The following is a 20,334-nucleotide window of genomic DNA, read 5'->3' on the forward strand; positions in this document are numbered from 1 at the left end:
GAGGGGCGGGCATGGCCGACCCGCTACGCAGGACGCTGTCCAAGCTGCGGGGCAGGCGGGCGCAGCGCGGGACAGGAGCCGGCGCCCCCGGACACCCCTACGGGGGCAGCGGCGGCCCGCAAGGTACGCGGGGCAGGGCCGCGGGAGGCTGCGGGAAGAGCCCGGCGCCGGGGCCAGGTGCGCGGAGTCGCAAAGCTCCCGCCCCGCCGGCCCTCGGCTCCTCGGCGGCTTTGTCCTCCGCCCGGGCTCCTGCCTGTGGCCTAGTGGGGTCGCGGTGCCGGGCACTTGACTACAGGAGGGTGGGAGAGTCCGTCAGTCTCGTTTGTTTTAATTGATCAGTCCATCGCGGTGCTGGTGTTAAATATGAGCAGTGAGTGGCATGGATAAATGCCCCCCCCCCAACATGTGTACAGTTGTGCATGTTTAAGCCATCCCCACTTGGCAGATAACTTGGCTTTCATTAGACTTTCGTTCAAACCTGTGGGTTCAAATGCAGGTACTAGCCGGCCACTGGGATAGGACTGGTTTTTCACTCCTTTTTGCAGACTCACTTTCTACCAGAGCCTGTTTTGGTTTTTAACTGGATGCAGGCAAGTACAGTGGGATTTTGTGTATCCAGATATAGGGCTTTGTTCCCTTGCAACTAACTGCTTCTTCCAACTCTTGATTTTGGGAGTAAAGGCAGTTCATGTGAGTAAGAGATTGCACAGTTGAGGATCTTTGCTTTGTTCAGTGTTTTATGTAGATTTTAACTTCCCATTCCCTCGCTCTTATCATATGGTTGCTTATTTCATCATTCTTCGGACTTTGGTTGTTCGTTTGTTTGGTTTTTTTGAATTACTTGAAATTTTGCAATTCTTACCTAGATTTGAATTACAGTCTAGCACAATCTAAATTCTGGTGTTTTAAAGGTTTTCTGTTTGTTTTAGAGGGCTGTATGAAACTTGCAGTTCAATGGATCATAGTAAAAGCAAAAATATGGGAACTCTTTTCCCAATTCATTGTAATCTCATGTTAATATCCAAACAAGACCAGCTTGCAAAGCTAGAATGCCATGTTTTGTTGGAATAGTGTATGCACACAGCTAGTAAGCAAAACGTACCCTTGATTTCAAGTAATAAAAAACTAGGCCTTGTGCCTGCAAGTAGGTGTTATGACCCAACCCCACCAGCTGTTTTTTTATTTGTTTTTGAAAGAATGATTTCATCACTTTCCCATCCATAGATGACAAGATGAGTTGAAAGTTATTTGAGAGAAAGAACTAAGCATTGAACTGGAGCCTTTTGGGCAGAAACCTTTATTTTCCCCTTTATAGTTTAGAAATAAAACTGGTGCTTGGAACAGAAGTTAAAGGATATGCATGACCATCCCATTTCTGTGAGATGATTCCTGCTGAAGCTATGATAGTATTGATTGTCTTCAAATTACATCGATGGACTTGCTAAGTAATCTTTTTAGGCTCTTTTAGGGTATTTCTGTATCCAGAGGTGTAATTGCAGGTCAGGTAGCTGTATTCAACCTACTTTTAAACTGGCTAACTAAACTCTGGTGATGATCCCAGGGTAGTAGTCAAGGCAAGAGATTCAGCATAGGGTACAAAACCCTCATGGCACCTTGGGCAGGTAGGGCTGAACTCCCATGTTATTGCATAGCTTCACTGTTTTACTGCTATTGGTGACTAATTAAAAATTAGTTCAACAAGTTCACATTTTAGTGTACTTGACATTAAGAAATGTAACCTTTTTTGCATGGGTTTAAAACCAATTAGATATTGTAGATATTATAAATGAGTGAGCTGCATTAGATAGACATTTTACAAAATAGATTGGGGAGAGATCCAAGTGCAGATTTTTATATAGCACCCTGAAAGGTTTGTGTCCATTTTCTCTGTGGTCCTCCATGTTCCGTTGTGACAGTTTTGGGAATGCAAAGATGCCTCTCAAAAAATTGGGGCCACTGCATTTGGTGATTATACATTCTACTAAAGGGAAGGAGGTGGGATTGTAGGACAACAGTCTGAGACTATGTAAGGAGAAATGCAGTATTGCAAAGATGACTGTCATTTCCAGAAGTTACAGTCAAATGATGAGTTTAAATGAAGCACGCTGTTCTAGCTGGTTCTGACTTAATTAAGAGTCACTGCATTTTTGTAATACTACAAATGAATTTGACAATAGCAGTTTTGATAGTTACTAACTCTATAACAGGCCTAGGATGCTATTTTTAAAATTCAGAATTGTGACACAGTGGTACATATTGTCACTTGTGCATGACTTAAGACTGTTCACAAATTCTGAACACATTTAATTGTATTTTCCTTTTGTAAGCCTTAACAAACAGCTGGTAACCGTGGTACTCGGCTGTGAATTGAAAGGAGCCACTGTAGTGTAGACGTCAAATTTTCTCTGCTTTAGGAGTAAAAGGTAGCCTAAGGCCTCAATTCCAGACATATGATTGGTTTGTATACTTGGACCTGAGTATAATTTTTAAGAGCCTGCATTTCTGAGGGTTGTAAACTCTCTTAACTAAACCTTAAGGGCACAGACTTCTATGCAATGCAGGAAGTGAGAGAGCTTTTTGTTGTGGAAATATAATTCTTGTATGTTCCATCTGTTTAAAATATAAGGTAGGAACTCAGGGTGTTGCTGGAAAAGTTGAAGATTTTAAAATAGCCATCAGATGTAGAAAGTGCATGCCAGGCACATACTGTACCCGTGTTTAAATATTTCAGGTTTTGTGTAATATCTGTCTGCACATGTTGTATGATATCAAGTATAAATTCTCGAAACAGCAGATGTAATTGTCTGGAGCCAGAATAGTAAGGAAAGTAGTTAGAGGTACTTATTTCAACTTGCTTTTTTAGCTTTCTTATATTGTAGACAAAAATATTAGACATCAGTATCTGAGATGTAAGATCCTTTACCAAAGGGGAAAAAGCTAATTGGCACTGTAGTAGTTTTAAACAAAGGATTTGTCTAACCTGGTGTTTCTTTGTGGTGGGGTAGCTAGGCTAATTGAGCTTAACTCGCACAGTACACTTGAAGTAAGTATTAGCAATGATTTAAAACAACTCCCAATATTCACATCCAATATAATGAAATGTAAGGATGATTGCAATTTATTACCTCAAGTGAAAGCTGCAGCAGAGTTCAGACACAAAATTGGGTATCATTCTAGGCTTTTTCTTAACTACTCTATTCAGTTGTTTTAATTGACCATATACTCTCTGGCAGTGTCCAAAAAAGCACAGCTGTGCTGTATGTGGCACTACATACCGCATGTTCAGTTGTTTTCTACGTTGCAAGGGAGCAGCACGGAGGTGTGTTGTTTTTTTTTTGTTTGTTTTTTACCCTTGGCAATATCCAGAGGTCCAAAAATACCTGTGGGGGGGAAAAAAAAGTGGAGTGGCTTACGCGGTGGCAGTGTGCACTGCCTGGGTGACTAGAGCTGTACTCTGCTGCCGGCCAGGCTCTGTGCAGCAGAATTGCTGCTTCTGCAGCCCCAGGAGGCCCCCAGGTAAGGCTGCCGGGGCCAGATCAGTGCTGGGTCCAGCCTCCCCTACCCCACCCCAGAGTAACATGCTTTGTGCCAGAGCATGCATGGCACAGGTATTCCCTGTGGACAACTAGCAGCACATGATGCACTGCCACTAGTTGTCTGGACACAACCTTTATGTTGGTCACTTATCAGATATTTTTTTTCACTGTTTTAAGCAGTTTACCAATACAGTCTGGACACGAATGGTAGGAAATGTACTTTAAGGTTTTTGATATTTGCTTTAGGAGCATTTTAGGTGAAATTTTGTTTTAGGGGCATATATGGTTGAAAGTTCAGCTGTGTTAAATCCCCCTAAATCCTTGCAAACCAATACTTCCTCAGAAAACATAATTGTTAAAGTAGTTAGCAAAGGTATTTTAAATGTTGGTTGTGTAAAGAACACTGAGTGCTGTCTGTATGCACTCTTCTACATCTATTCAAGGGAAATTTAAAATGAATATAATTAGAAGGAATCTTTTTAATTATACTGTACAGACAGTGCATAGTTCCAGTAGAGCTATAACATAGTAAACTTATATGGCCAATGAATATATTCTTCCTGATCTTGGATAGGGTGTACTACTTATTTATCTACTGAAATACTGGAACCTGAATTTTGGATTAAATATGAAGTTTATCAAGATAATCAAAGAACTGAAAAAAATGGTTGCTTAAGGGCTTTTCAATAAGTGGAGTAGAAGTATATTTGATGCACTTAATTTGGGGTATTAAGACCAGAACTTGTCTGTAAAGTGATCTTGTGTATGAGTCTCATTCTAAACATAGTATCATTTACACATTTGTTTATACAGTAGCATGTTAAGACATTGACACATGGAAAGTAACATTACTAATTAAACATTTAAAGTTTGCGTTTCAGTGATAATCTTTCAATATGTTAGAAATGACTACATTGTGGGTGGCATGTTAAAGGAGACATAAAGGCTAGATGAGAGAATATTTGGTAATTTTGTATGCACATACTATAAGTAATGAATTCCCTGTTGGAGCCATACTTGGACATTAGCTAGTTTTAGCCATTTTTGAAATTACTGGTACATCTCTCACAGGCTTAATGATGAACTATGATGATCTTTCCACTGGGAACAGAATGTTTGTTATTTCTCTGAGAACACTTGTCACTTTTGTAAGGCCATAGTTGTGAATACCATGTGTATCATGAAATATTTATTAGCTTTAATATTCAGTACCAATAGGAACATGAGATTGTTCGACTGCGGGGGAGGCAGTTGTTCTGTTTTCCTATGTGCATATTCTTGGAATGTAACACAAGTACAAACATGCTTTCAGTAGCTCTTCCAGTGTTAAGCCAAAAGACTTCTTGGGTAAGTTGTCAACTAATCTATCTAGTCAAAACTGATTTCTAGGGATATAGAGTTGGTTTTATATCTTCTGCAAGTTTTATATAAGGAGTCATCCTATCCCCTCCATCTTCTGTGAGTAACAGTAAAATTGTGTGAGGCATGTTCGCATTTCATAGACTGTGGAATGGGGAAAGAAAGAATGTGTTGCCAATTGATTAAATGATTCCATGGAGATAAATTTATGTTGCTGGATAATTTAGCATTTCTAACACTGTTTTTTTCCCCCATTTAGGCCCCGGTTCAGCAATGCATTTCACTGAGTCTATTCGGATGTTTCAAGTGAATTAAGTGTTCTGTGATATTAATACCAGTGTGCACATCATGTTTGTAGCTAAATATATTGTATTTATGATATACCAAATGTGTTTTCCAACATTATCAAATGCGGACTCGAGCCTTCGGGGTCCTGAGTCTTCCCCTTATAGAGAATGCATCTGTCAGTATTATTCAGCTATGAAGATGGAACAAGAGGGAAGGTGTTCTGTCCCTTGTTAATAATTAAACCCTTGATGTGTGTGCTTTGAAGGGATATTCTATGAACCATTTTCTGAAGAGTGCTGGTACTAAAACACTTGTAAGCTTGCAGCACATTTTTGCTAAAAAAAAAAATGTCTTTAGTATAAAATAGAACAAAATACCTTTTTTGGGGAGGCTGGCTACAGTGGAAGGAGAAGGTGCACATAAATCCAGATTACGTTATGAAATTGCAAGCATGTCATTCTGGATCTTCATTATAGGCTTGGTTTAACTTTCACTGAAATCAGTGTCCTTCTACTTAAGTGGTTTCTGGATTTGTAGGGTTCAGTTTTCATACAGTATAGGGGAAAAAAACATTTTCATTTGAAAAGTCAGAGTGTAGGCTTGGATGCACTAATTTTTAAACAGAGAGCCCCATCTTACAAATACTTGCTAGTAGTTGAAGTGTTTATGATCTTTAGTTCCATTTAGTAGGATTGAACCTGATTGTTAAAGTTATATTAAAGTGTTATGCTGAAAAGACATGTGCCTTTTTCTGTGCTATAGTTAGAGTACCTTTAAACTGAATTCATGCAGCTGTGATCTAGTGCACAGAATCTATAGGTAGTCATTATATAAAATATTTTGTTTTCAATTAATGATTAAAGACTTTCACTGTGTTTGTCCCTTATTTCACTTAGAGAAGGGTATTTAAAATTTTCTATTTACAGTGAACTACCTCTGGAATGATGAAATAGTATACTATTTTGTTCTTAAAAATTAATTCATATGCTGCTTTCTTCAATAAAAAATAAAACTGATAACTTCAACTGTTTCAAAGATTCTGTTTTTTCTAGATTCCTGTTGTAGAACTTAAGGATTTTTCTACTTTTTCAAAACAACTCTTAATCAGAATAAGCAGTTCTTTCCATCTACTATGCAGTGACCTTTCAACAGCACTGTTATGTTGGCATTTATAGTCAGTGTTCTGCATTCTATATTACCTAGTGTTAAAAATATGGTCAGACAAGTTAGACTTCTTTTTTGCTTAACTGCATGTGCGCTTTCCTTTTGATGGACTAAAACTGAATTTCACAGTGACACTAGGATATTCTTTGTACTTTCAGACCTGTCTAATGTGGGAGCGATAAGATCATCTATGTTGTTCTGTGTGGTTATTAAAACTAAGATAATGTTCTAAGCATCTTTCCCTTACCTTCCCTGCCCCTTTCTTTGTTAACAGATTTAATTGAGAATGTGTACGTATCAACAAATAGAGAATACAAACTCCGGAAGGCTGCTGAAGTCCCTGAGCACAGGTCACAGATAAACAGCATCACAGTTTCTAAGAAACGTAACTGGCTGCACCAAAGTACTCTAAGGGCCCTTAATATGGAAGAAGATGATTGTAAGAAAATGCAAGGAGCTATTACCCAGGTACCCAAGTCTCCAAGTCCCTTATCTGAATCTAAAATGGCACAGGTTCCTTTGGAATCACCGGTAGGACAGGAATGTTCTGTAGGAGCCTGCAATTCTGTAAACACTGTCCAAAACAGTCCAAGTCCTTCGATGCTGAGAAATAGTACTTTAGATTTCAGTGAGGATAATGATGCAGATGATGAAGGAGAAATATGGTACAATCCAATCCCTGAAGAGGATGATTCTGACTTCCCTAGAGTCCATCTTTCTGCTGGGAATAACACCGTTAATTTAGACTCCCAAACTGCCAATTACAAGGTGTTGCCTGGAAGTGACTTGACTAAAGTAGTGGGGCACAGTGAAGACCTTTCAAGCTCCTCAGAGTGTGCAGGGGACAGTCCATCTGCTCGGTCCAGTGAAATTAATCAAGCAGATTCCATTCATTCCATGGAGCACATGCAGCTGCACAAGCAGAGGTTTGTGTGCAAGACTCAGAGTGGGTCAGCTATAGAGGAGTGTCCTACACTTAAAAATCCTTTGACAGGTAAGATGGGTCTGGAGTGTACTCTTCATTCCATGGGTCTGGAATGTTACTCTTCATTTTCTTTTTACAGTAACTTAAACTTTCTCATCCTTAATGTGAATATTTTAATACAATTAATGGAAAGTTTTGCCGTTGTTTTCAAGATTGGGTTAATAGAATTAGGTATCCAAATAGGCATCTTGAATATTCAGAGATGCTGAACACCTACAAGTTGCACAAAAGAACTCCAGGTACTCAGCCCCTTGAAAAGCAGGCCATTTATGTCTGAGCATGAATTCTGATGTCTAACTTTTTGAACACCGACTTTTGGCCTTTATCTACAATGTAAATCTGCTTTCAGAGTGGAAATGTACTTATATCTCAAAAACATCTCGTAACGTGATGTAGAATTCCATCTTTAATATGATGACTTTTAAATTTACTCTTTTGGCATGTAAAAATTTGTGAGTTTCTTGAAATTCTAGTTGTCTCTGAACTCTTCCTGGAACTGGAAATACTGATATGGATCTTTGGGGTTCACGCCCCGTCAAGAATAAGAATCTTATACAGTGAACTTAGTTTACAGTCCTGTAGATGGAGAGAAGAAATGAATATGCTTCTGGTCTTAGCCATCAGCTAACCCTGGATCTTGAACTTTAGCCCTGCAGTAGCTCAATTTCCTCAGGAATTTCTTGCATTGCATTTTTATCAAAGCCTTTCTGGAAGTTCAAATACATTTATATACCCCATGTCTCCATCAGAAAATTCTAACAGACAGGTGAGGCATATTTTTCACTTTTTCATCTACATATTTACTATTCCAGTGTTAATAATTGTTTTAACTAATGTGTGAATTAGTATTATATTAAAGTTTTGTCTTGGGTTTTGAAAAGATTAATTTCTCATTGACCAGATTATATGACTTGGTTTTCTCTCTGACCTGTAATATTCAGTCAGGCAAATGAGGTGTGGTTTGAGTACAGGAATGGAAGGCATGGAACTCATGAGTTCTAATTCCAAATCTGGCACTGATTTACCTTCGGCATGTCTACAAAAGATATTTACTGTGCAGTTGACTAATTAGCTGTTCAGTAAACATCTCAGTGTCTACACATGCGCCCCTATTAGGCTGGAGTAAACTAATTTACTCTGCAGCAAGGCAGTACAGTACACCTTTTGGCTAGCCCTTGCTGAAGCACCTTGGTGCCCTAGCTAGTCCCTCTGCAGCATGTTGAGCTAGAGGGAGCAGCCTCGGCCTGGCAGGTTGAACCCTGGAACCCCCTGCCAGCTGGGGCTGCTGCACCCCAGCTCAACATGCTGCAATCCTAGGCACATGTGCAGACACGTGCCCAGCAGCAGTAAGCTTCATGGCTTATTGCCGTGCATTACTATACATGTGTAGATGCGCTTCTTGTGTCCTTAGGCAAGCGGCTTAAATTTTCATCCTCAGTTTTGCTGTATCAAATGGGGATATTAATGTCACAGGTTAATATTGGTTGTTGTTAGAGACTTAAATTAAAACAGGTTTTTAGCTGCATCCAGTTCTCAAATTAAGTGACTTGTTCCTCTTAAGTAACTATGATGTATGTAACTAGTGTGGTAGGAAGGGGAGCGGAACCAGGGAAGGAGGAGCCTGCATACTGCCATAGCTTATACCTGCAGCCAGGACTGGCTCTGTGGCTCCCCCCATGCCTGCATCAGGTAGGAGTTAAACTATTCTAGCTGGGGGCTGTGGGGAGGGCTGTGGGGAGTGGTAGTGCTGGCAGGGCTAGGCCACGGACAGCAGCAGCAGCACATGGATACCTCCTTCCAGCATCAGCTCTCTGCCAGCAAGAGATGTTGGAGGAGATCTAGGCAGGTGGTAGAGCCTGTAAGGACAATGCACTGCTGATGCTGTCCCAGGCTGAGCTGGAATTGCTTCAGAGCTACTCCCTGCAGCACAGAGTAGGAGCAAGTCCAGACCACCTGGGGACACCAGTGGAAGAAAGGCGATGGGCAGTGGGGGAGGTAAGTAGTGGGGACAAAGGGTAAAGGTCAGGCTGGCTGTCCTTGTCCCCACTTGCCCCATCACATGCCCCCTTTTCCATTGCTTTCCTGCCACAGGTGGGAAGAATGGATTTAAGCTGACCCTCCAATAATTAGGTTCTAAAATATGGAAAGTTCTAATAAATTTATAATTTTCCATGTCTAGAATATGGTAGTAGATGTACAAAATTAGTGGTTCACTGCAGAGTATAAGTTGGAGCTGGACTTTCTATTGCAATAAAAAGAAACAAGATATTTTTGTCTGGAAATGCCTTGAATTTATAGTCTGCATTAAATAATAGGCATGCTTATATTTGTTGCTAAAAGGGAGGAGGAATACAGTGTTCATACATGGAACTTTTTACCAGTAGCTCTTGAAGTACTTCACAAAGGTCAGTAAGCATGATCACTGTAGGAAAGCCTCATGTGTGCTGGCCCTGCACACTATTTTGATCTGTGTTTATGAAATAAATCTCCCAGCGCATATGTAGATAAGGTTCTTTGGGTAAACTGGATATCTATTGGTAGACAAGCTCATAGTTAGCAAACTACTTCTTTGCAAGCTTTTGGATACAAATACCCTTCATCAGGCTGAGGAAGCATTTGCAGATGGTTTTGTGCTCTTCCTGGATGGAGTGGTAAAGTAGCCAGAGGCCAGTACCTATACAAGAAAGCCAGTCAGTTAAAATGTAAACTGAGGTGGTCAGTAAGTCAGAGACAGGTGGGGAGGGAAGGGGAATAAATGTAGCTATAGTCAATGGATGAGAGAAGGTTGGAGCGCGGGGGGAGGGAGAAAGAATGGGAATAGCTGCTAAAAAGTAGAGGGTTTACCTGAGGGGTCAGATATCAGGCAGGTTATAATGTGTCATTAATCCAGTGCCTGTATTTAGTCCATGATGTTTTTTATCCAGTAGATTGATGAAGTGACGTTCATAGGCTTGTCTGTGGAAGGTAATATCTTTCTTCTGAAAGACTGCATTCTTTTATATATGGGAAAAAATTAAAATTAAAGAAGTGATTTTTATTTCTTCAAGCAAAACTGCTCTTTTTAATATATATCTGTCATTAAGTGCTGTAACACTGAAGATGACCCTTCCTGTTCATTTTTCTGTGTATTGAGTTAATTAAGCTTTTTAAGATGCGGTTTTCCTTTTGCAAGCATTGACTAGTGATTGCATAGAAAGGATTAATTGATTGTGAAGTGAGTCCCTGCTGTTAAGTAATTGCCTCCATTGTGAAGAAGTAGCTAGCACTGGTTTTAATCCTGTTAAGGTATCTACAGTTATTTTCAGTTAGATTTAAAATGACAGCTCATCCACACAAAATTACCACACGAAGAACAGCACGGCCAATTTAACTTTATTAGTATTACGTCAGAGTCAAAATTACAGGCACAATTGCTATGAAACAGCTAGATGACTATATCTGCATGCGCTCAAACACATTAAGCTATAATTTTCTGTCAAATGCCCAGTTTAGGGAAAAGTTTATTTTTATAAAATTAGCCTACAAAGTAAGATGTATGAGCAAAGAGCACAATAGGTACAAAATTAAAACCACTTTTTATTTTGTTGCTGTTAATATCATAGATATTTAAAACTGACAGAAATCTGTTGGTTTTGGTTGATTTTTATATACTGCATTTCACGCAGCTGGGTAAATGCCATTAGTTCAGTCCTTTCAGGCTAGCTTCATGTTTGTCGTGTTTTGCTTTCAGACTCGTCACAATGGGATGATTGAAAACACTTACTATGAGTTTTCTTTTGTGTATTGTTAAAATACATTTCTATTTAATATTAGATGTCTTAAAGCAGTTTTAAGCAAAAAATAAATGTTGGGACTCTTAAAATGACTTCCCAGGAATGTACCAAATTATATTTCTTTAAATATGTTTTGGGAGCCTAATCCTCTGAGTTGTTCTTTAATCCTTACTCTTTCAGAGTTAGCAGGATAACCTGCTTGACTAAGTAATACTTGTGTAAATAAAGATTTGAAAGTGAATTTCCTTCATGAATAGTACCAGTTGTTTAAAAGTTACTTAGAAATAGTTATTATATTTAGGACAAATAAGAGTTAAAGTAACCTGATTCTCCATTGGAAAATGTGGATAGAAGTGTCAATTTACGCTTGGGGGAAAAGTTCCAGTGGATGCAAGTATATGCTAGGTAAAGGAAGCATGGTGGCTTGTGTTTGTATATATGCATGTGCGTAGAAGGAGAGAGAACTTCTTTTGTGTAATTTGTCAGCTGTGCTTTTTAAAGAAATTAATTTTCCATGAGATTCTGTATTCTGAAGATGAATCCTAATCGTACAGTTGTTTCAGTGCATGCATAACCTGCAAATACTAAAGAATGAGACCTCTGTGCAACATCACAGAAATGTGAATAGCTGAGGGCTTGTTTTTATGGCTCTATGTGCGTGCATACATGCACACATATAAAATGTGCATTTGTGTATCATAGAATTATAGAAAATTAGGGTTGAAAGGGACTTTTTGAAGTGAAAAGTGCTTTGTAGACATTTAAGGTTTTTTATACCAAGCATTAGGGAGCTTTGATTCTGTGAGCCAGCAAATGCATCCATATGCACTGTTTTTGTGTAATGGTTGTAATGTCATGTTGGGCTGGGATGCCCTAAACAGGCCCCGGTGCTTTTTATGATGAAACTTGGTCAGTTCTAAAATTGGATAGAATTGCTCCTGCCTCTGCTCCTCCAACTCCCTAATACCGAAGGTTGTTGGACACTTCTGAAAAATGATACACTGTGACCTTTTACTGTGATGATAGGAAAAGGAAGAGAAGCAAGTCAAGCAGGAAAGAGAGTGTTAAATTTTCTACAAATAAATTATGGACTGTAGCTAAAACAAGTTTGTCAAATCTTGTGAAGGTTTGAGGGCTTTGTTTCATGGCTATCTTTGTGGTGCAATGTCACTTGATTGCTAGAAGTCCTACAGGCAGAAAAGGGAAAAAATGCACCAGACAGGAATGGAAATAGTAGTTTTAACACAGTTACTCCCTGTTTTACTTGGTTCTGATATAACCTATTGGTTTATTTGGGGATGGGGAGGAGTAGGGGAAAGGATTAATCACAAAGAAGTAAATGCTACCTTTCTGATTTTATGCTGTGCAAAGGACAGCAAGAACTGGGAATTTCAGGAAACAGGCCAAGTTAAAAATGTCAAGTGCTGAAGCTGCTGGACACCAGTGTCATACAACTTGCATGACAACAGTTACTGGCGAAAGAATCTTAGCCTGGTGTATAACAGCAGGAGAAGCGTTGACACTCAGAATCTGTGCCATGTAAATATTCTCTCTTGTAGATCTTGAACTTGTGTTTGGCCAGTGAGTTAGGATGCTAGTATACGTGTTTGTTCTTCCCTCTAGTGAAATATTACTCTTACATCTACAGTGTTTAGTAAAAATCATTACTGTAATAGATGCAGAGCAGGTAAATCAGCTGGTTTTCTTGCACTGTGTCTCTCTGGAGGCTAATCTTCACTCAATGCCCTTTTAATTAGTAGGCTACTTAAAGTAATTTGTCCGTAGTCCATTGGGACATCAGGTAGTGGTGACTGCTCAGTGGAGGGGTTTATCACAGCATAGTTGATACCAGAAGAGTCTGGCTAGCCTCTTTTAGGAAAGTTTTTTTTCTATAATAAAAATCACGGGGGAGACTTTTTACAGCTGGATGGACTCAAACACTTCCATCTTTGAGACATCATCAGGGAGTGAACTCACAGCCTTCAGTGTGTGCAGGTGAAAAAATGGTAACTTTAATGTAGAAAATGAAGCATATTTTTCATTGCATGTTCAAAAGGATCTATTCACCATGTACATTTTTCAAAAATATTAATAAATGTCTTTCCTTTAATAAAAAGGAGAAATAGAAAAAGTCAGACAGACATTTTCTTTCTTTTCCTCTTTCCATTTTGCCAAAATAGATGAGAGAGAGAGAGAATTTCCTTATTTGTTAGCCAATCCTGCGCAAGTTGGCCTGGCATACGTTCTTCATTAAAGACTATTTACAATGCCACTTCAAAGTTTTGCCTCTAAATAGGTTTTGAGCTCAAAAAGACTAAATGGACCACATCCTTTACTTTTACAAAAGTTCAATTAACGCCAGCAAAGGATTGTCTCTTATTTGAGTTAAAGATTTTGCCCTGTCTTTTCATCTTATAAAAAGAATATTGAGTGCCTGTACACGAGCACAGAGGCTGCTCCCATGCACTGTAATTACAGTGCATTAGAGCAGACAGCTGGAGCATGGTAATTACTGCGATCCAGCAACCTCCTGTGTCTCGTATATCAGTGTCCCTGCACTTCAAAATGGTGGCGGGGGTGCTTGAACTAAAGCTTGTCCAACAAGCTTTAGTTCAAGTGTCCCTGCCACCATTTTGAAGCATGGGGACGCTGACACACAAAACACTGTGGCGCTTTAATTAGTGACTCAGAGCTGCTCTAATTAAAGCACTGTCCCCTTCTCACCCTTCAGCATGTGTAAAAGTGTCCATTGCGTCTTTCCTGCCCTCTGCTGAGGTGTCTTACAAGGGCAGTTCTGAGGTGTATTTGTTTTGATCGGTTTTATAAATGTCCTGGAGTTTATTGCTGCCCTGAGAAAAAGATTGAGAAATGCAGACAAAAAGGAAAAATTGTTTTACAATGTTCTGCATTATTGAATAAATGTGTTTTTTTGTTTGTTTTTTTTAACATCACAAAAGCTGTTTCAGTCTTGACTGTGATGTTGTAACCACAGTGCTACTTTTAAAGAGATTGTTTCAGGATTATATATAGTATGCCTACTAAGATGCGTATTCCTGGAAAACCTACAGGAAAAAGTTAGGTTGAATAGTTGTTTTAGTTTCATGAGTTTTGTTTTTATTGGCAGTATATACTTAACTTTTATATTTGTAACAGACTATTACAGTTACAAGACTGATGTCACCTGGTATATACCTTTGGCTTGGCCAGTTATCCATTCATCTTAACTCATTACCCCCAAAACAAATGACAGGCTTCATGGTAATTTTTAAAGTAAATGTAGAAAATGGGAATGTGTTTTGAAAATGGAGGGGAAAGTTTTATATGTAAAATGGAATAATCAAAGATTATGCTTTTAAAATGGCATAATTGTTGCAGTCAGTATGACAGTAACTTTTATGCTCTAATGCAGGATACAACAAGCTTTTTTACAGTGCTGCATTTAGCAGTTCCTAGAAGTTTTCAAACTAAGTTAAGCCAATTTATTCCCTCAGGGCACAGTTATGTAGATGTAAATTTCAGTAGGGCCCAACCTGTTTGACTAGATGGACACTGATTATATATACAGAGCCCTAAAAGAAGGAAGTTTGCATGAATTTATGAAGTATAGCATTTCTTAGAGGTCATTTCTCTTATTAAAAAGGCTTCATTATTTTGTACAGTCACACTACACAAGCAAAAATTTGTTGTACTAAAACTGAATAATTATTCACTTCAAGCACTTATAGCAGGTTATTTTTGTTCAATAGAACACCCTTCCAGGAAAACTCATAGCCTGCCTGATGCTTACGAATCTCTGAAATTCTTCAAAGCTGTCTTTCTGTAGAGTGCATTGTAATTAATATGTAAAATGTGTAAAGCTGACTATCAAAGCATGAAGCAATGGCTTTCAGTTATGTTATTTTAACTTGATTTTTTCCCTGTAAGTGTTGACTTCTGCAGTCTGCATCAGAAGCAGTAAATTATAAAGCAGAATGTTTATTTCATCTTACTGGCTGGTAGTCATTTAAACAGTTGGTCCCTTCTCTATATCATTTCCTCTTGCCATCCTTCCTGCAGGATATTTTTAAAGTATAAAAGGCATGATCATAAGGTGCTGATGCTGGGGGAGAGAAGGGCAAAATTAAGATTGTCTTTATACAACATCCTTCTATTTTGTTAGGATCTTGTAACAAGAAGCTGTTTATTTCCTCAAGCAGTGTTATATGGAAGCTATATAAAATGTGGACTGCATTGCAGAGTACATTTGTTAGAATATATTAAGATCAAATTTTGCAGATTGTTTAAAGCTTCGTCATTAATAAAGTTTGAAAATCATGTACATACTTTAGCAAATTTCTGGCTTTGTTGGAACAACACGTGGCTTAACACTAATGGGAATACCAGCTTGCATAATACTTTGACTGTTATAGTTTCCCTCAGCCACATTTCATTTTAACTGTTCAGTGCTGAATGCAGCAAGAGTTGGACACACAAGTCAGAAAGTTAGATTGACTCTTCGGTTTTAATGAAACCAAGGGAAGTTTAATATGTTGGCTTGCTTTTCTAAGCCTGTGCTAGAGACTTCTGACAGAAAAGGAAGATTAATGTTAGCAGGCTAAAGTATGGCACTGATTACTATAGAATGCTTCAGAGCAGCCCACCAGTGGGACTGTGCTGTGATTTGCAGTACAAGGAAAGGCTTTGTCCAGTTTTATCAAATACCACATTTCTTACTAGCTGCTTGCCAGAAAAGCACAGCAGGCATGCTGGAAATATTTTCCTTGCAAGAAAACTACTTCAGTGAGACACTGCAACTGAGGAAACAAGAAAATTAATTTAGTTATTGGGGAAACAGATCTTATGGGTTATTCTTCAGAACTTAATATATTTTATCAAGAGACTTTAAACAAAAATGGAATTGCTTCTGTGAAAACCATTAAAGCAATCATTTTGTTAAAAACTTTAGCTTTAGTAGCATTTGCAAGGATAAATTAACGGTTTAATAAAATAATGAAACAGGTATGTCTGATTTCACCCCTCAAGCTGCATGAAGTGCAAAAAGTAAACTAACTACATATGTGGTGAAAAGTTAAATCGATTAACAAAGGAATTATGAAGATTACTTTGTGATTGTACAGTGCTTTGGAATTCTAAATTGCCAAATACTGAAGCTGAAATGATTTTTTAAAAACTATAATAGTAGTAACAGAATTGCAGACATCCCAATGAATGTGATTTATTGAATGATCTTTGTACACAGTGCTGCTTACTTGATTTTCATATGCTCGTTGCAGATCTGCCTTTTCCCTTTTAGCAGAAAATGGGAACCAGTGTTTGCAGTCTCAGTGGCTGTGACTTCCTATGCTAATTAATTTTTTTTTAAAATAAAAGAGTGGTCAGAAAGCACAGGAGCTAAATGGCAACTAAATTTATCTGTGGAACATGCATTTTATTACTAAGACTGAGGAGAGAGTTTTGATTACCTGCATAGTTGTAGAAATTAGGGGTTTGGGGGTATTGAATATTCTGAGGCTCTTCCTTTTGTGGCAGGATAGGAGGAGGGTGCATTTCTTATAGTCCTGACAGTAGCTACAGACAACTTGCTGCTTGTAAAGTGGCACTAAAGTCTTGGTGGAGGTTGTAGCATTCTCTAAGCTGCTGTTTGAATATAGCCGCTTTTGCTGCTAGGGAAGAACATAAATATCTTGGGGGGACAAAAGGGTGGCTTTGAATGAAGGCTCCAGCAGTAAGTACTATCATCTGATCAGTTTGGAATTACTGGTCTCAGTTCCCTGTTGTGTGCCCCAGTTATATCAGGGGCACACAACAACTTGGCTTCGGTAGAGTTTCTCCCGATTCATACTGGTGAAAGTGAGAAGAAACTTAGGCCCACCAGCTTTGAGCTGTAATTCCCTTGAATGTCCTGGTTTCAGGATGTCAGGCATGTAGTTAAGTGCGTGTCCTGCATGCAGACGTCACTGTCTGAGTTTGGCTTATGTCTGTCGGCATTCCTTTTCAGTCTCTTCCCATTGTTCAGGTGATGAAAATCTTTCCCCACCCCCTTGATCATACGTGTCAGTTGGCATGATTTGTTTGAGTCTGGGAAACTTTTTCCCAGGTGGGTTTCATCTGGGAACTGGCAGACTTCCAGGCCCAAGAAGGGGATATTGTGCCAGGAATGAGGGAGGGTTGTTGGTATCTAAGAAGCAGGGCAAGTTGAAACTTTTGGGAGGAATGAATGCTGACTACATTCCATCTTCCCTTTGCCATGGCAGAATGTGGGGCCTGGTACTTGCCAAGAGGAGCTGGGAGGGAAGGGTTGCGAGGCCTTTTGCCCTGTAATGGAGTGGTATTTTGATGCTGTCTTAGAGGGAACAGAAGGAGCTACATGAGATGTAGGCTGCTGTGGGAATGTTCCTCTGCAGAACTATGTTGAAGAATATAGGAGGCCGTGAACTTCTCCAGTGCTCTAGGAACCAAGAAAGGGAAGCACTGAAGTGTCAGCTCTACTTCGGTGAAAAATACAGCTGCTCAGAGAGAGGAGGGAATATTTGTAGTTATCTCAGAGTCTTTCCATTTAATTCCATGGCTTTCTAGCATCTGTGCCTCAATGAAACAGTTAAATAGGCTTGTCTGAGGACACAATACAAACAGATGGAGTAGCACACAAGTGGGTGGGATGGATGAATTGTTTTTATGCAGTTTCCATCCCTTTTGTTTTGCTGTGCAGAGCCTGCAGAGAACGGAACAAATCAGGCTTCTGACTTGCCCTCTGCCTACATTTGGTGAACAAGTCGGCAAACTGCACCCCCCTGAATGCTCATATGCATCTAATTATTGCATGATGGTTGTGTGAATAGACCCCACCTTCTATTGCAGTGTGACAAAGCAGCTATTTCTTTCATAGTTCAGGAATTTTTGTTCCTGCAAACTACCAGTAAGTAGCTTTAAAAATGTATTCCTTTTTTCTTCTTTTAAAGGATCTGGAATTGTACTTACAAACAAGCCTGAGACAACAGCAATGGAAATTTCTCCTCCAAGTCCTAATCCTTTGAAAAAAGGTGGATCAATTAATTGGCCTTTCCCTGATAAAATAAAATCTCCTAGAACTGTGAGAAAACTTTCCATGAAAATGAAAAAAATACCAGAACTCAGCAGGAAGCTGAGTGTCAAAGGAACCTCAAGCCATAATGGTTCAGATAACTCTTCTTTGTCGAAAGGTAACTGTCGGGATGGGAACCATGCAACTTCTTTGACATCTTCTGGAAACACAGCAGCAGCTGCTAGCCGGAACGTGATAAGTAGGTACCACCTTGACAGCAGTGTGTTATCGCAACACACTGACAAGAAGAAAAATGCCAGGAGGTCCAAATCTTCTAGTAAAGGTGGTTACCTCAGTGATGGAGACTCTCCTGAACTTATAACAAAATCAAGTAAACATGGATCTGAAAGCAAGTGTGGGAAAGGAAAAGAGATACCTCCAAATAACAACAATAAAATGGAAATAGATATTGATGCTTTTAGACACTACAACTTCTCTGACCAACCCAAGTGTTCGCAGTACATATCTGGGCTCATGAGTGTTCACTTCTATGGTGCTGAGGATTTGAAACCTCCAAGGATGGACTCCAAAGATGTCTTTTGCGCAATTCAGGTAGATTTAGTAAACAAAGCAAGAACAGCCTTGCTTACCTGCAGGACAACCTTTTTAGATATGGACCACACTTTCAACATAGAACTTGAAAATGCTCAGCATTTAAAGCTAGTAGTCTTCAGCTGGGAGCCTACCCCACGGAAAAATCGGGTTTGCTGTCATGGAACAGTGATTCTCCCTACTCTTTTTCGAGTGACAAGGACTCATCAGCTGGCTGTCAAACTGGAGCCTAGAGGGCTGATTTATGTCAAACTGACCCTCATCGAACAGTGGGAGAATTCTCTTGATGGTCTAGATGCAGATCGAGAACCAGTGATATTTGGAGTAGATGCTCGAAAAGTTGTTGAGAAGGAAAATGTGGGCTTGATGGTACCACTCTTGATGCAGAAATGTATTGTGGAAATTGAGAAGAGAGGCTGTCAGGTATGGTGCATATTTTTTCTATACTTCTGTATCTCAGGTTTTTTGTGGATGGAGATCTTTTTCTGTTGGTATGAGCATAAGAGAAAGGGCTACAGGGAATTCAGGTTTTCCTTTTGCAGCTCTACCAGCTTGGTGTAGTCTGATTTCACCTTTCTGTCAGTATAACCTGGTGAGGATCTTAATGCTAATAGTGCCCTTAAGATTCTGGGGAATAAAATTGCATGAATAACCCTTCAAATTAAAGCAAGCTAAGATTAGCGCATACAACTTCCAAACTCGCAGTGAGTGGCTTATTGTACCAGAATGTCCTACAGATGTGATGGGAAAATTATAATGAAGAATTTTGAATGTGCAAACCTAAAGCATAATGCAAGCCAGGAAAGTCACTTTGCACCAATTTTTGGCAAAACTTTAGTTATACCAAACGTAGATGAAATTTCCAGGCGATATGACACCAATCACTACAGGTTTTTTACCTTGATAATGACTAATTTTAGAACAGCACGTACTGATTATGGGCTTCTGATAATCTTGAGTAATATAGGTTTGTACTTCAGTGAGATATGAGAGACCACTTTTCATAGGTATTTCGATGTGGTAGCCCTGTTAAACCCAAGTTGTTCAAGATTCCCCATATAAACTATAGGGAATAGTGGTATTCTCATGCAGTTGTTTCAGTGAAGAAAATTAGTGATGACCCTGTGACTGGATTCATTCCTTTTTGAAAGCCAGTGTAAAAGCAAGATTGTTATAGTGAGTACTCTTCTTCCCCCCCCCCCCAGTCTGTTTAAAATGTGTTTTATGGTTTCAGTTTCTGTTCTTCAGCTTGTTAGCACCTACGGCAGGGGCAGCCAATTATTTCAGGTGGGGGGCTGCTTTGCCAGTTTTGGCAAGCTGTCGAGGGCTGCATGGGTAGCCCTGCCCCTTGACAGGTGCCCTGCTCCCTGGTCACCATCTTAGAATCACAGAATCACTGAGTGGGAAGGGACCTAGACAGATCATCGAGTCTGACACCCCGCCATGGGCAGGAAGGAGCACTGGGGGTGGGAGGGGTCATAAAACCCCAGCCCAGGGGTGCCTATCCAGTCTCCTCTTGAAGATTTCCAGGGAAGGTGAGAGCACCACCTCTCTGGGGAGCCTGTTCCAGGCTCTGGCCACCCTTACAGTGAAGTT

At 39.5% G+C, this 20,334-nt stretch overlaps 1 protein-coding gene across 1 annotated transcript in view; it reads left to right on the forward strand.

Moving 5' to 3' along the window:
* Window positions 1-6: 6 nt before the first annotated feature.
* Window positions 7-20,334, forward strand: part of SYDE2 (synapse defective Rho GTPase homolog 2) — a 65,685-nt gene continuing 45,357 nt past the window's right edge. The window contains exons 1-3 of the mRNA XM_019531170.1: window positions 7-123; window positions 6,622-7,341; window positions 18,065-19,161. Coding sequence (XP_019386715.1) covers window positions 12-123; window positions 6,622-7,341; window positions 18,065-19,161 — 1,929 coding nt within the window. The 5' untranslated portion in view covers window positions 7-11. The remainder of the gene's footprint in view (window positions 124-6,621; window positions 7,342-18,064; window positions 19,162-20,334) is intronic.

Source organism: Crocodylus porosus, unplaced genomic scaffold (genome assembly GCF_001723895.1).
Source record: "Crocodylus porosus isolate Cpor-Errol unplaced genomic scaffold, CroPor_comp1, whole genome shotgun sequence".
Classification (NCBI taxonomy): Eukaryota; Metazoa; Chordata; order Crocodylia; family Crocodylidae; genus Crocodylus; species Crocodylus porosus.